At 35.7% G+C, this 13269-nt stretch overlaps 2 protein-coding genes across 3 annotated transcripts; both read right to left on the bottom strand.

Annotated features, from left to right (window-relative positions):
- Positions 1-300: 300 nt before the first annotated feature.
- LOC145579766 (bifunctional purple acid phosphatase 26-like) lies at positions 301-5041 on the bottom strand. 2 transcript variants are annotated; one of them, XM_081637009.1, is made up of 10 exons: positions 4807-5041; positions 4108-4308; positions 3883-3994; positions 3546-3781; positions 3027-3165; positions 2647-2867; positions 2388-2509; positions 1840-2001; positions 730-776; positions 301-395 (listed from the first exon to the last, which is right to left on the bottom strand). In XM_081637009.1, the coding sequence occupies exons 1-9, from the start codon at positions 4987-4989 to the stop codon at positions 731-733; spliced, it is 1422 nt and encodes a 473-aa protein (XP_081493135.1). In that variant the 5' UTR covers positions 4990-5041; the 3' UTR covers positions 301-395; position 730. The 2 variants fall into 2 exon arrangements, with proteins under 2 accessions (XP_081493135.1, XP_081493136.1); XM_081637010.1 differs by lacking the exon at positions 730-776.
- Positions 5042-8936: 3895 nt separating this feature from the next.
- Positions 8937-11648, bottom strand: LOC145579671 (uncharacterized). Its single transcript, XM_081636908.1, has 4 exons — positions 10844-11648; positions 9653-10743; positions 9306-9454; positions 8937-9243 (listed from the first exon to the last, which is right to left on the bottom strand). Exons 1-4 carry the CDS (start codon positions 11646-11648, stop codon positions 8937-8939), a joined length of 2352 nt encoding a protein of 783 aa, XP_081493034.1.
- Between the last annotated feature and the right edge of the window lie 1621 nt (positions 11649-13269).

Here is a 13269-nt window from a genome sequence, read left to right as displayed (position 1 = left end):
ATTCCCGTCAAAAAAAAAAAAGAAGCTCATCATTGCTCATTATAGCATGTGTAATTACGGATTAGCCTCTAGTCGTAGCCTCACAAGTACGAGATAATTGTTTGAAAAACAATGGAAACAAAGTTTGTGCAGTGAAGGCACAAATCTAATTTATACAATAGAAGTATATTTTATTATATACTCTGTATTTATTTAGAAATAAGCCTCAATTTAATACAATATGACACAAACCAAAATAGTAACTATTTCTCGATTTGTAACTTACAATAACTTAAAATAAACTAGAAACTAGCATATAAAATGTCTTCAAGAGACCTTATTAAATCCTTATTCATACCACTTCCACAAGATTCTTCCTCCAAAAGAGCTCTGAATTCTTTTGGATTTAACTTGTCCTGCACCATAAAGATCATGATTTATATGTGAATAAATTTTTTGTTTTCAAAATTGAAAATAAAGGCTTTTAAATGGCTAAATTTCTTAAATTTTGGACAGGGATATGCTCAAAAATTATACTTTGTAAATATTTTTTAAAAAAAAAGTGGGGAGTGAAAATGATTATTTATATAATTTGAGACATACTAAGTAGCATTTATTGACTAAAGAGGTTTTATTGGTAAGGTTAATGCTATATGTAAAATATTTGTATATATAAGAGGTCTATCTATTTTGAGGTAATTAAAACGTTGTATTCATTGTCTAATCCATCATAAATTAAAATATGTATACCTTATATAGAAGCAGTGTATATAGGAGTTTGACGCGACTTTGACATCCTGTTGAGAAAGAGTGTAAGAAAAACATTTTAGGAAAAACATGAAAAAATACCCCTACTTAGGATTGTTATTCTAAAATCTCAACAACTAACCCATATTTAATTATTTATTTTCTTTATTTATTAGGTAATTGTAATACGTATTAGTTATCAATTAAGCGGTGATATATTTATTGGTAAGTTGAATAATGATTCAATTTACAAGATCATGGTTGTCTAATTTAAATGAACTTTCACAATTCACACTTAAGTGTGGATTGTACGTAGTTATCAATCAATCAATCAATATATATATTAAAACTCATGGCAAGACATGATGTTCTGCCATGTGTCAACAATTTTGCCATTTGGCATATGATGTGTCGTCGCCAATATATATATTAAAACTCATGGCAAGACATGATGTTCTGCCATGTGTCAACAATTTTGCCATTTGGCATATGATGTGTCGTCGCCAAATCATACCATAGCATTAATTATTGAAAAACTCTATGCATTAACTTTCATGTATTAATATTAAATTTAATTGATAAACTCTTCATATGCATAGCATGACAATTTCCCTTGAATTGGACTATAACTCCTTAATAATTACATAATAATAAAGTTTGTAAGAAATTAAACATTACTCCATCTTTATTTTGTGCATTAACTCATAAAATTGTAATCATAGAGTAAAAGATTTTTGTGCATTATGGAGTCGTATATATTTTGACATCAAATTTATAAAGATTTGATTTATCATAATTTTATGATTATTTTAATGTAAAAAAATTATTCTTATAATCAAACCAACTCATACAAGCAACAAACTACTTAAGCTATCATAAAAATAAATAAATAAAAATAAAAAAAAATAAAAAAAAAACCACTTAATCTCTCAATGACAAACAAGATAAAATATATATAGTGCGATTAAAGTAATAAATTTATAATGACCCGGGGCATCGCCCGGGCCAATAACTAGTTTATACTATATACGAGTATTTAAAAGCGTACAATTAAGGATGATTAATAATAGGGGTTGTTTCAATTGCCTTTTTTCTGTATGAATATATAATTACCAGTATTGATTGTGCAGCACAAATGAATCAGCAGTAACTTTGTTGCCATCTTGGTTGCGATGCCAATAATAGAAAGCATGAGTTTTATTCTTAATATCCAATATGGCATGCCCGAAACTTGGTTCACGAAATGCTGAATAATGTGGTTGAGGAGATATGTACCTGCAACAATTATTAAAATTAAACAACAATAGTCTATAACAATAATCAAGATCATAAATACATAAGACACTTAGACACGTACTCAGATATATACGACAATTGATGATTTTTGTGTCATTGTCTCTCTCAAGAGTCTCAATCAACCCAATTTTTGACTAAGATACACTATTATTCACTATAATTTCAAGATTATTTTCAATTAAATGAAGTAGTTCGTTGTTGGCTTGTTGCTTTCTCCTCGATGTCATTTCTTTATCAATTATCATAATTTGTATCCATAATAAAAGAAGGTGATGATCGATGCTATATTTATAAATAGTATATGTGACGATTAATAGTTTCGCCCAATAATTTATTGTGTTTAGAGGCATAGTAAAGGAACTTACTCTCCCGCAATTCCCTCGGAATTGCCACCATCTCCAATAGTTACGTAAAAGGGAGCTGATTCATCCAATTCAGGAGTACATTCACCATTTGATATGTTGTACTTCAAATTTGACACTCTATGCTGAAATTTTTGTATCAAGGAAAAAAATAATAATATTAACATTTAAAAAACGTGCTAAACATAAAACTACCTATAACTTATAAGAAAACATATAGCATTAAAAAAGAACAGAGGAAGTATATGTATATGACTCATACCGATCTCTCATAAGCATGAACATGTCCAGCAAAAACAACGTCGACCTTGTAGTCTACAAACCATTGCTCGACAACAGGTCTCATGCTTTCGCCCTCCATGTAATGAGCTGTGTTAGAGTTGTAGAGTGGAACGTGCATAATTACAATCAACCATGGTGTCTTCTTCCGGTCAACTTTCTTAAGCTCTGCCTCTAACCACCTATATTGAGGGGAGTATTTTACTGTCGAAATATGAAATATTAAAGGAAAATATTAAACATAGCTCTTAAAATTACGGATAAAAAATTTAAAATTAGAAGATTAAATTCTATTACACCGAACAATATATGCAATTTAATAATTACTATGATGTCAATTTGTTACGGAGTAGTTTGAATTACCAAAACCAGAGTAGCTAGAGAGCACGATAATGTGAGCCGGCCCACGCCTGATTGCGTACCAAAGAGGATCTGTACTCCCGGAATGCATGAATGGTGACTGGTATCTAGTTTTGAATTGCAGGAAATTTCCAATTAACCCCTGAAATCAATGATTTTATACATGTAAGCATATCTTACATGACCTTGATGCATAATTGTACTCTATTTCATTAACTTATAATATGCATGGGATACATACATGCGTTACACAACATTACATAAATTTCTAATGATAGGCATGTACTCGTGTTGTTACTTAGCTTGTTAGAAAATACCCTATATGTGAGTTGAGACGACTAGTTTGTGCGAAATATATACTACGTATGATGGATGACTAAAATATAAGACTATTGGACTAAAAATTTTATTACCGATACCTATAAGTTTTTATGTGGTTAGATTTTAGCTTAGTTTAACCCAATAAAGATTTATTAGATGTTAATTAACTTAATTACTAGTATATGTAAACAAGATAATTACCAATTGAGGAAAGTAGTCAATGTCATGGTTTCCAGTAGTCCAAATCCAGGGTTGATAAGCAGTGCTAGGCTCAACAAGGCGACCCCAAGTATCCCATCTCAAGCCAACCTCGTGTGGAACATCGATATGCCTATCTGCATAAGTAAGATCTCCTACAAACAACACGGCTTCCCCTTCGCCGCCTTCCATGTAATGTTTCAAGGTAGAAAGCGAGTTCTTTGTTTGCCCTAAATCACCTGAAACAAACAAACAAACAAACAAACAAACAAATTAATAAGGGAATTTCACATGTATCATCATTTTAGTTAATATTCAATCACGTGAAATTAAAACGTACCAATTAGTCCAAACGTGTATGGAGAGTCTGGACCAACCTCTGGAGGCGTTTTGAACCAAAATTCACGGTGAGAAGGACCGCTACCAATTTGATAGTAGTACTTGGTGTTATACTACATTGGATTACACAAATAAATTTGTTAGAATATTGATGAAAATAAAAAATCCATAATTAAATATTAAAATAAATGTATTTTCTTTAGAGTTGTTAATTGTAATAAATTACCTCCAACCCATCAACAACACAATGATAAATTTGTCCAGATTTGTAGCCCTTGAAACTGTAGCTAGTGTTGAATGCCTTTGCTTTGAAGGTATATTTACCCTGCTCTGTTCCATAGTACACAGTGTGTGACCCATGTAAATGTGGTGTCACCCATGAGATTATAACTGCCTTTCCATCATAATCTCCTTGTGTAATGTGCACCTATACATTTCATCATCAAAATCATTTCAAATGTACTCGTGCTAATGCGCAGGTATACTTTTTAAGAAAAAATAAATTTCAATTAGGAAGTTATTAGGAAAGTAATTGGGTGTGATAATTTGTGATGAGAGTTATGGGAAAGGAAAATATTGGTATCTACTTAAGTGCATAAAAGTTGAGGATTAAAAATTGGAATTGTTATGGTAAAAAGTTGGCAATATTAGACCTGAATTTATCTGAGTTTATATGAAGTGAACTTATCTGAACTGTTATGATATAGATTATTTATTAGATGAGGAAATTAAATAGTCGAAGATGGTCAACCTAGTTCCCTGCTTTAAAACACATCGGATTCATTCTAGTATATGAACAATAGAAAGAACAAAAAATTGAGACTAATTGAAATCATGAAGTGAGAAATTTGAAATTACTCGTGTAAGTTTTCCTAACGATAAATGTCATAAGGTATGAAAATGCGCATAAAAATACAAAATTTACCTGTTGTGGAGCATTGTATGCCCCAGGAGCAGCAAAGATTGTATCATCAAGAGGAATATCAGTAGATGGAGGATCTAACCTCACATAACTACTTGTAATACTTTCACTACTAACCCCATTGCTTAAGCTATTAGTGGTAATTATAATAGTAATTAGCAACACTAACAACTTAGCTTCCATCATGAGATTTTTTGTGCTCCCCTTAGTTTGTACTATAAATTTGACATGCTTAGTTTCATTTCTAGACAATTTATAGCAAAATAATTCAAAGTTTCATGGCAGTCTTTTTCAAGCATTTAATTATTTATTTATTTTGTCGTTGGTTCGATTTTATTTACTCACGTTTTGAAATAGCTATACGTGATAAATTTGGGTGGTTTGTGTTAAAGATAGTTTTATCATCTTATCTACAATGTCTTCTAACGTGTGATTCTTGTTGATTCGGCTTTACATTTTGCCTTCGTGCTTAAAAACATAACCACACTTGATTGTTTTACGTTACTGCCTAGGAAATTTCTAGTGAATAAGAGGAGATATTTCTGTTGTACTTGATCGACATTTGACAATTGTTTGTACTTATTGTTTTGATGTATTGCTATCGTTCTCTAAAGGAGGATACACTCGATGATGAAAGAACAATAGTGTATGTGGATCACACACGCCACACGCGTGTTGTGCATACGCACACCATCGTGTGGCTCAGCTCTTATGGAGCACTGGAGTATCACCACATACCACTCGATCTTAATTGATTATAATTAATGATTAGGGAAATTTGCCAATCAAAAAATACTCGTAGGTGACAAAACATTTGTTATAATGGTGTAGTTTGAATAGGTGCACATCATTAAAGTGGTGAGTGTATTCTATTCACCTGATTTTCACTTATATGAACTTATCTGAACTTATTAAAACTTATTTTAGTTATAATTTGAATTTGGATAACCCTTATTAGAACGTATTTTTCCTGAACTAAACTTATTTTGTAGAATTAGGTAGACTTAGGCAGAAATTAGCTTGACTTTCGTTGATGGATACTGTCGAAATATATAATACAAAGATCTCAAGAGTCCTAGTCCTAGATAAACATGGAAACTAGAGAAGATAAGGAAATAGAAAAGATATCATGACAAATAATTATTCTCCTAAATATATGATATTTTCTAAATATATCCTAATACCCCCCCTCAAGTTGGAGCATGAGGATCGAAAATGCCCAACTTGGAAAGAAGATTATCAAATTGTGCCTTTCCGAGTGCGTTTGTGAATATATCCGCCAATTGATCTTTAGTAGACACATGTGAGGGGGAAATTAAACCTTCAGTAATCGCATCGCGAACAAAATGACAATCAACCTCTATGTGTTTCGTACGCTCATGAAACACAGGGTTCCTCGCAATATGCAATGCTGACTCACTATCACAGAACAATTTAATAGCTTTAGGATGTTGCACACCCAAACTCAACAATAAGCCCTTGAGCCACTTTAATTCGCAAGTGACTCCACTCATAGACCTGTACTCCGCCTCTGCAGAAGAAGTAGAAACTATAGCTTGCTTTTTAGTCTTCCAAGAAATCGATGATTTTCCTAGAAACACTAACCAACCTGTCAACGAGCGTCGAGTTAAAGGACACGCCGCCCAATCTGAGTCACACCATCCCTCTAAAGTGAGCTCACTATCCGAACGCAATAATATGCCTTGGTCGGGAGATCCTTTGAGATATCGAACAACCCTCAAGGCCGCCTCCCAATGTTCTATGCGTGGTGCTTGCATGAACTGTGACAAAATGTGAACTAAGTAGGCTAGATCCGGTCGAGTGACACTACCAGAAAAAGGGTCATTTCCGACGGAAAATTTCTGTCGCAACCACCCCAAAATCCGTCGGAAAACCCGTTTTCGACGGAATTCCATCGTAACCGGTTGTCGGAAAAGCGTTTGTAGGAAATTTGTCTTCTTCCGATGGAAATTCCGTCGGAAACACTTTTCCGACGGAATTTTCCGTTGAAGGAGGTTTTCCAGCACCAGAAAAATCCGTCGAAAATTTCCGACGGAATAGTAAATTCCGTCGGAAATTTCCGACGTAAATTCTGTCGAAACTATTTTTAAGAAATTAAAAAAAAAAGTCGCGCCACCACGGCACGGCGTATCAACCACCTCCAACCCCTAACTTACTTCTACCCCAAACATACGACCACCTCTACTACCCACCAACAGACCACCACCACCAGCCCCCACTGCCAACCACCGCCCCGCAACAAAAAATAAATCAACCCGAAAAAAAACCCCACCCACCCAAAATCTGCCCACCTCCCTTCCTTCAGCCCTAATTTAAACCCCACCCACACTATTTGACCCAAATCTTCCCACCACGACACCAACCCGAAAAACAAACCCCACCCACCAAAACCCAGATCTGCATGCCCACCACGACACCGCAACCCAGAAAAAATCATCAAAAAAATCCAAACCCACAACATCGCCAACCCAACCCCACAAAATCCCAAAAGACAATGAACAATATAAAATCAAAATTAAGAAAAAAAAAAAGAGGTACATACCTTAATTTGACCAAATAAAACCTCGAAATTGGGTTTATAAGGCCAAATTCGACCATGAAAACTCTAGATCTAAAGTTTTCATGGTCGAATTTGACCTAAAAACCTTCGTTGTTGGTGCCATTACAGTTGATGTTGATATTGTTGGTGTTCTTGCGGCGGTGGTGGTGGGTGGGGTTTGTTTTTCGGGCGGGGTTTGTTTTGCCGTAACAAAAAGATCGAAAGGGGAAATAGAAAGGGAGACGAAGGTGAAAGAAAAAGAAGGAGAAGGGGGACAGAAGGAGAAGGACGAGAAGTAAGGAAAGAGGAGAGATAAGAGGAAAGAGAAAGAAGAACGTGAAGTAAGGAGAAGAGAGAAGAGGAACGAGGTTGAAAGAAGAGATACAGGAAGAAGGCGGAAAAGAGAAGTGGGGCATTTAGGGTTTTAAATTATTTAAGAAGTTTTTTTTTAAAAAAAAAAATATGTTCCGACGGAAAATTCCGTCGGAAATTTGCGACGGAATTAAAATCCGTCGAAAAATGTAATTTCCGACCGAAATTCCGTCAGAAAGTCCATATATTCCGACGGAATACAAATCCGTCGGAATTTACGAGTTTTCCGACGGAATTACATATCCGTCGGAGATAGGCCTATTTTTAGTAGTGTGACCGCGAGATATATGAGCTGTCCCACAAGACGACGATAAGCTTCCGGATTCTGCAGTAATTCGCCACTAGCATGAGCGAGTCTGTGATTTTGTTCCATGGGAAACCCATAAGTGCAGCGGAATCATTCCCAGAAATATGAAGATCATCCACATAAACCAAGACATTGATTTGAGTTTTGCCATTAGTATATGTGAATAAAGAATAATCTGAATAGGATTGAATAAAACCATACTGTTTCAGAGTAGTCGTCAATTTTGCAAACCAACACCTAGGAGCTTGTTTCAAGCCATACAATGACTTGCGCAACCTACACACCAAAGAAGGGTTTGAGCGTTCAAACCCGAGGGGCAACTTCATGTAAACCTTTTCAGCAAGGTCACCATGTAAAAAAGCATTATGTACATCCATTTGATGTAATTCCCAATTCTTACAAGTCGCTATTGAAAGAAAAGCACAAACGATAGTCATCTTGGCAACGGGAGCGAAAGTCTCATCATAGTCAATTCCGGCTTGTTGGTGATTGCCGAAAACCACCAACCTAGATTTTAGACGCTCAATTTCACCATTGGACAAATATTTGGTCTTATTGGCCCATTGACTTCCAAGAGCACATTTCCCGGGAGGTAGATGCTCTAAGGTCCAAGTGCCATTGTCCTCTAGAGCACGGATCTATTTCTTCATAAATTTGCACCATCCATCATGTTTCATCGCCTCCTTGAAAGATTTCGGGTCTTTACCCTTGATAATGGCTGCAAGGAATTTCTGATAATTTACAGAAAAATTATCACAATTTATGTAGTGTGCTAAAGGATAAGGAGTACCTGAGGGGTGATCAGAATAGGAAGTGTTGGAGGACGGACTATTAGCAAAAACCATGTGTGTCACAAAATCCCGATGCTTAATGTTTGGAAATTTCTGACGAAACTCACGCCCCCATGTCTTCCTGAGGTGGATTGGATTCAGTGGCCTGCTGAATTGGAGCCGAATTGGGCTGCTGAACCAAAGGCCTAGCTATCGCTGGATGTCCAGCGGACACACCAGAAGAAGTCTGGCAGTGCTGGTCAGGCCCACTAGGCACTGAGTTTCCAGCGTTTTGCCCAAAAGAAGGATGTGGGCTGCGAACTTGGGCCTCCTCTTCATGCCCAGTCGTAGCCATATTATCATCAGCCATAACTCCAACTTCCAAATCTTGTGCATCTTCGTAAATTCCCAAATTATTTTCAACAAAATCACTATGCACATCATGTTCATCATTATTATTGCAAGAATATTGACATCTTCTAGGCATGCATACGGAAAAACATCTTCAAAAAATTTCACATCTCGGGACACAAAGAATTCCTTAGAATCAAGGTCAAATAACTTCCAACCCTTCTTGCCAAACAAATATCCCACAAAAACACACTTTCGACTTCGACTCGCAAATTTATCTCCCTTAGTTTTCTGATTATGAGCAAAGCACAAGCACCCAAAGGTTCGAATAGCATCAAAAGAAAGAGGTTTATCAAATAATATTTTGAAAGGTATTTTATTGTGTAATAGGGGAGTAGGGGTATGATCAATCAAGTGTGCGGCATCAAGAACACATTCGCCCCAAAAATAAATAGGTAATTTTGCTTGAAAACGTAATGCCCGACTTACATTCAAGATGTGTTTATGTTTTCTCTCAATTCTCCCATTTTGTTGTGGAGTACCCACGCAAGAAGTTTGAAACAAAATTCCAGTGGCATTAAAATAATCAAGCAAGCAATTAAACTTCGTCCCATCATCGCTTTGAACTACTTTAATAGTTTGAGAGAATTGTCTATCAACCATAGCAACAAAAGCCATAAACATTTGAAATACTTCTAATTTATCAACCAATAAATAAATCCAAACGGCTCTTGAATAATCATCGACTATTGTCAAAAAATAACGAGCTCCACATGACGAGACATGTCGATATGGGCCCCACAGATCACAATGAATTTTTTCAAAAGTTCTAGTGGCTTTATTACTACTCATAGGAAATTTATCTCTTGGGTGCTTAGCATGCATACATACCTTACACCCTGGATCTAAATGATTTTTATTGTTGATAATAGAAGGAATCAACTTAACTACTTTTTCAGACGGATGCCCAAGCCTACGATGCCATAACTCCAAATTTGATGTAGCTTCAACATTAGAAACGAATTTCGGTTTGCTAAAATAGTATAGTCCGTCCCTCCTAATTCTCGTTCCAATCAACTCCCTAGCTTGGTCTTGTATAACACAAACATGAGAATCAAATTGGACAATAATTTGTAAATCATCAGTAAGTTGAGACACAGAAAGTAAATTGCAACTCAAATTTGGAACGTAAAGAACTCCGGTTAGAGTAATTTTGTCCGTCAATTGAACGGACCCCACCAAAGTGGCCACTAATTTTGCACCATTCGGCAACCCCACCGGGCAATCAAAAGTCTGTGTGTCAAAAAGCCAAGAACTCTCTCCCGTAACATGGTGAGTTGCTCCGCTATCAACAATCCAAGATGATGCATCAAACTTACCATTCAATCTATTTTCAAGAATTTTAGCATTACCAACGAGTCCAGCAATAGTTTTCCATTGATCTGGCGAAAACACTTGTCCCAAAGCAGAAACAGAGGAATTAGAAAGTAAAGGAGACACACTACCACCGGTAGTAGCGTTAGCACGAACCTGACCCCGTCCCTGCCCTGTTGCATATGGCTTTTTACTGTCAGGCCGTCCTACTAACTCAAAACATAGATGCTTTAGATGTCCCTTTTTTTTTATAGGTACAGATTGTTTCAGCTCAGCAGCTCGAGGCTTCATGTCCTGTCTTCTTACGCTGAGTACATACTGGTTTATCAAGGCCACGACCTCGACCACGCTCAGGTCCTGCACGAGCAGCAAACCCGATTGCTTCAGATGGCGCCGACTCAACGTCTTGCTTCGAAGAGCGAACCCGTTCCTCTTGAGTCACCAACTGGTAGGCTCGATCAAGACTCGGTAGAGGGTCTTGGGACAGAATATTAGTACGAAGAGACGAATAAAAATCAGGGTACAAACCCATTAGAAAATCATGTAAGCGAGCTCGGGCTTGACGTTCCTCATGTAGTTTGCCAGCCGAACATGAAGCACAACAAGAGCAACAAATCAAAGGCTCGTGACGGTCCAACTCCTGCCACAGAGCGTGCAGTTTGCCATAATACACAGAAACATGCATTAATTTGGTTTGCTCGCACTTTGCAATAGAAGAACGAAGTTGTTGTATTCGTGGTCCATTATTTTGAGTGAAACGCTGTTTTAGGTGATCCCAAAAGGCTTTAGCCTCTTTGAATTTTGACAGGGAGAGCTTCAATTCCGGATCGATTGTATTTGTTATCCATGAAATAAGCATAGCATTAATTGCCGTCCAATCGGACTTCGTGCAAGGGGGTAATGGTTCGATGATCAATCCATCTAGATATTCGAATTTCCTCCGAGTTTCTAATGCCGTTTGAATATCGGCCGCCCAAGAGTCATAATTGTCTAACGTTAGATGAGTAGGTGTGATGAAATCCCCCGGTCGATCTTGTGACCCAAGGTAATATGTAGAATTAGGCTCAATTTTAGATGGTGGTGGTGGTGGCGTACTGTCGCCTCCAGCCATGATAATGATTTAGAGAAAAAGCGCTTGGCGTGATACCATGTTGTAGGTTAGGCAGAAATTAGCTTGACTTTCATTGATGGATACTGTCGAAATATATAATACAAAGATCTCTAGAGTCCTAGTCCTAGATAAACATGGAAACTAGAGAAGATAAGGAAATAGAAAAGATATCATGACAAATAATTATTCTCCTAAATATATGATATTTCCTAAATATATCCTAATATATTTTTTCTAAACTAAACTTATATGAACTTATCAGACCTAAAATATGAAAATAAGGTGAATAAAACAAGCCCTAAATAAAATAATTAAGATTGTCAAAGTTTGAACTTCTAATTTAAATAGTTCAAAATATAAATTAATATTCAACTATTAGGTCACACACACAATGTTATATACTGCTACATAGTTTATGCAGCTCATTCTGTTATAAAATAAAGAAAAGAAAGAATAGTAAAATACAAGAGGAAGATGGAAGTGTTAATCATAGTTCATTTCTTCATTAGGCACTACCTATATATATATATACATGAGGACATAATAACTCTCCAAGAGCAATAAAGAGTCATTATAAGCAAGGGTTACAAATGGAATACAATAAGTTGAAAGGAGTTACGGAAGTAATAATGCCTAGGAGGTTACAATGTTATACATAATGGACATACATTATTATATTTCATAACACTCCCCCTTGGATGTCCATTATTGAAGATTGTGCCTCGTTAAAACCTTACTAGGAAAAACCCCGTGGGATAAAAACCTAGTGAAGGAAAAAGAGTACATCATTCTTCATAATACGCTTGAGATGCTACCTCGTTAAAAACCTTACTAGGAAAACCCAGTGGGACAAAACCATAGTTAAGGGAAAAAGAGTGTAGCACGTATTTTCTCCCCCTGAATTTTATATCATTTCATATCTTCAATGCAAGCAGCAAAATCTTCACAGACAGTTGGTATTCCAAAATTTATCTTGAATATTCAAATCTTCACTTGAATTGTTCAATTGTCTTCATTCCATCTACCTTATAAGAATAATACACATAGAATAATGTAATGATGTAAATATCTCTTTCTTAAGAGCCAATGTTTTTCTCGAAATGTCGAATACGTATATCTTGATGATAACCTCATTTTAGATTAAACAAATTTTCTCGTACAAACATAGGTTACGGTTCTTATCTATATATATGTATTTGATTTGTACCTTCTTCTGGAGGTCATTAATAGTTAAAAGTTCATCAATATTTGATATTCATGAATATTTGATGATGCATTGTCCTCTTAAATCATATACGTAGTATATCTATATCATTCATATCATTATCAAATTGGAATCGGTAATATAAAGCATCAGACTCATTGCATCGTCATTGGTTCTTGGGGACCAAGATGAAATTATACAAATAAGTATGTCATTGTACTTATGTATACATTTTATATTGAATATGAAATTGGTCTTGCAAATTCAAAAATAAGACTTTTCACGCCAACTTAGCTATGCTCAAACTCCAGGCTGAGACATCATTTACTTAGTCAAAAATAATCTTTAAGAGTTTTATTCTTTACAAAATCTCATCAATATTCAAAAGTAAATTTGAAAGATATAGACATAAATATA

The sequence above is a fragment of the Chenopodium album genome, chromosome 14, assembly GCF_948465745.1.
Source record: "Chenopodium album chromosome 14, dcCheAlbu1.1, whole genome shotgun sequence".
NCBI classification, from domain to species: domain Eukaryota; kingdom Viridiplantae; phylum Streptophyta; class Magnoliopsida; order Caryophyllales; family Amaranthaceae; genus Chenopodium; species Chenopodium album.
This window is presented reverse-complemented; position numbering and strand designations above follow the sequence as displayed.

What these genes read in the sequence shown, in the direction of transcription:
- LOC145579766 (XM_081637009.1), bottom strand. Translation starts at nt 4,989, where the DNA reads ATGATGGAAGCTAAGTTGTTAGTGTTGCTAATTACTATTATAATTACC. An exon ending in CTCTAGCTACTCTGGTTTTG is followed by an intron (nt 2,868 to 3,026) that starts GTAATTCAAACT and finishes ATATTTCGACAG; the next exon opens with TAAAATACTCCCCTCAATAT. An exon ending in TTCATGCTTATGAGAGATCG is followed by an intron (nt 2,510 to 2,646) that starts GTATGAGTCATA and finishes CAAAAATTTCAG; the next exon opens with CATAGAGTGTCAAATTTGAA.
- LOC145579671 (XM_081636908.1), bottom strand. Translation starts at nt 11,648, where the DNA reads ATGGCTGGAGGCGACAGTACGCCACCACCACCACCATCTAAAATTGAG. An exon ending in AACATAAACACATCTTGAAT is followed by an intron (nt 9,455 to 9,652) that starts GTAAGTCGGGCA and finishes GCTCATAATCAG; the next exon opens with AAAACTAAGGGAGATAAATT. An exon ending in TTTTTTGAAGATGTTTTTCC is followed by an intron (nt 9,244 to 9,305) that starts GTATGCATGCCT and finishes TGATGTGCATAG; the next exon opens with TGATTTTGTTGAAAATAATT.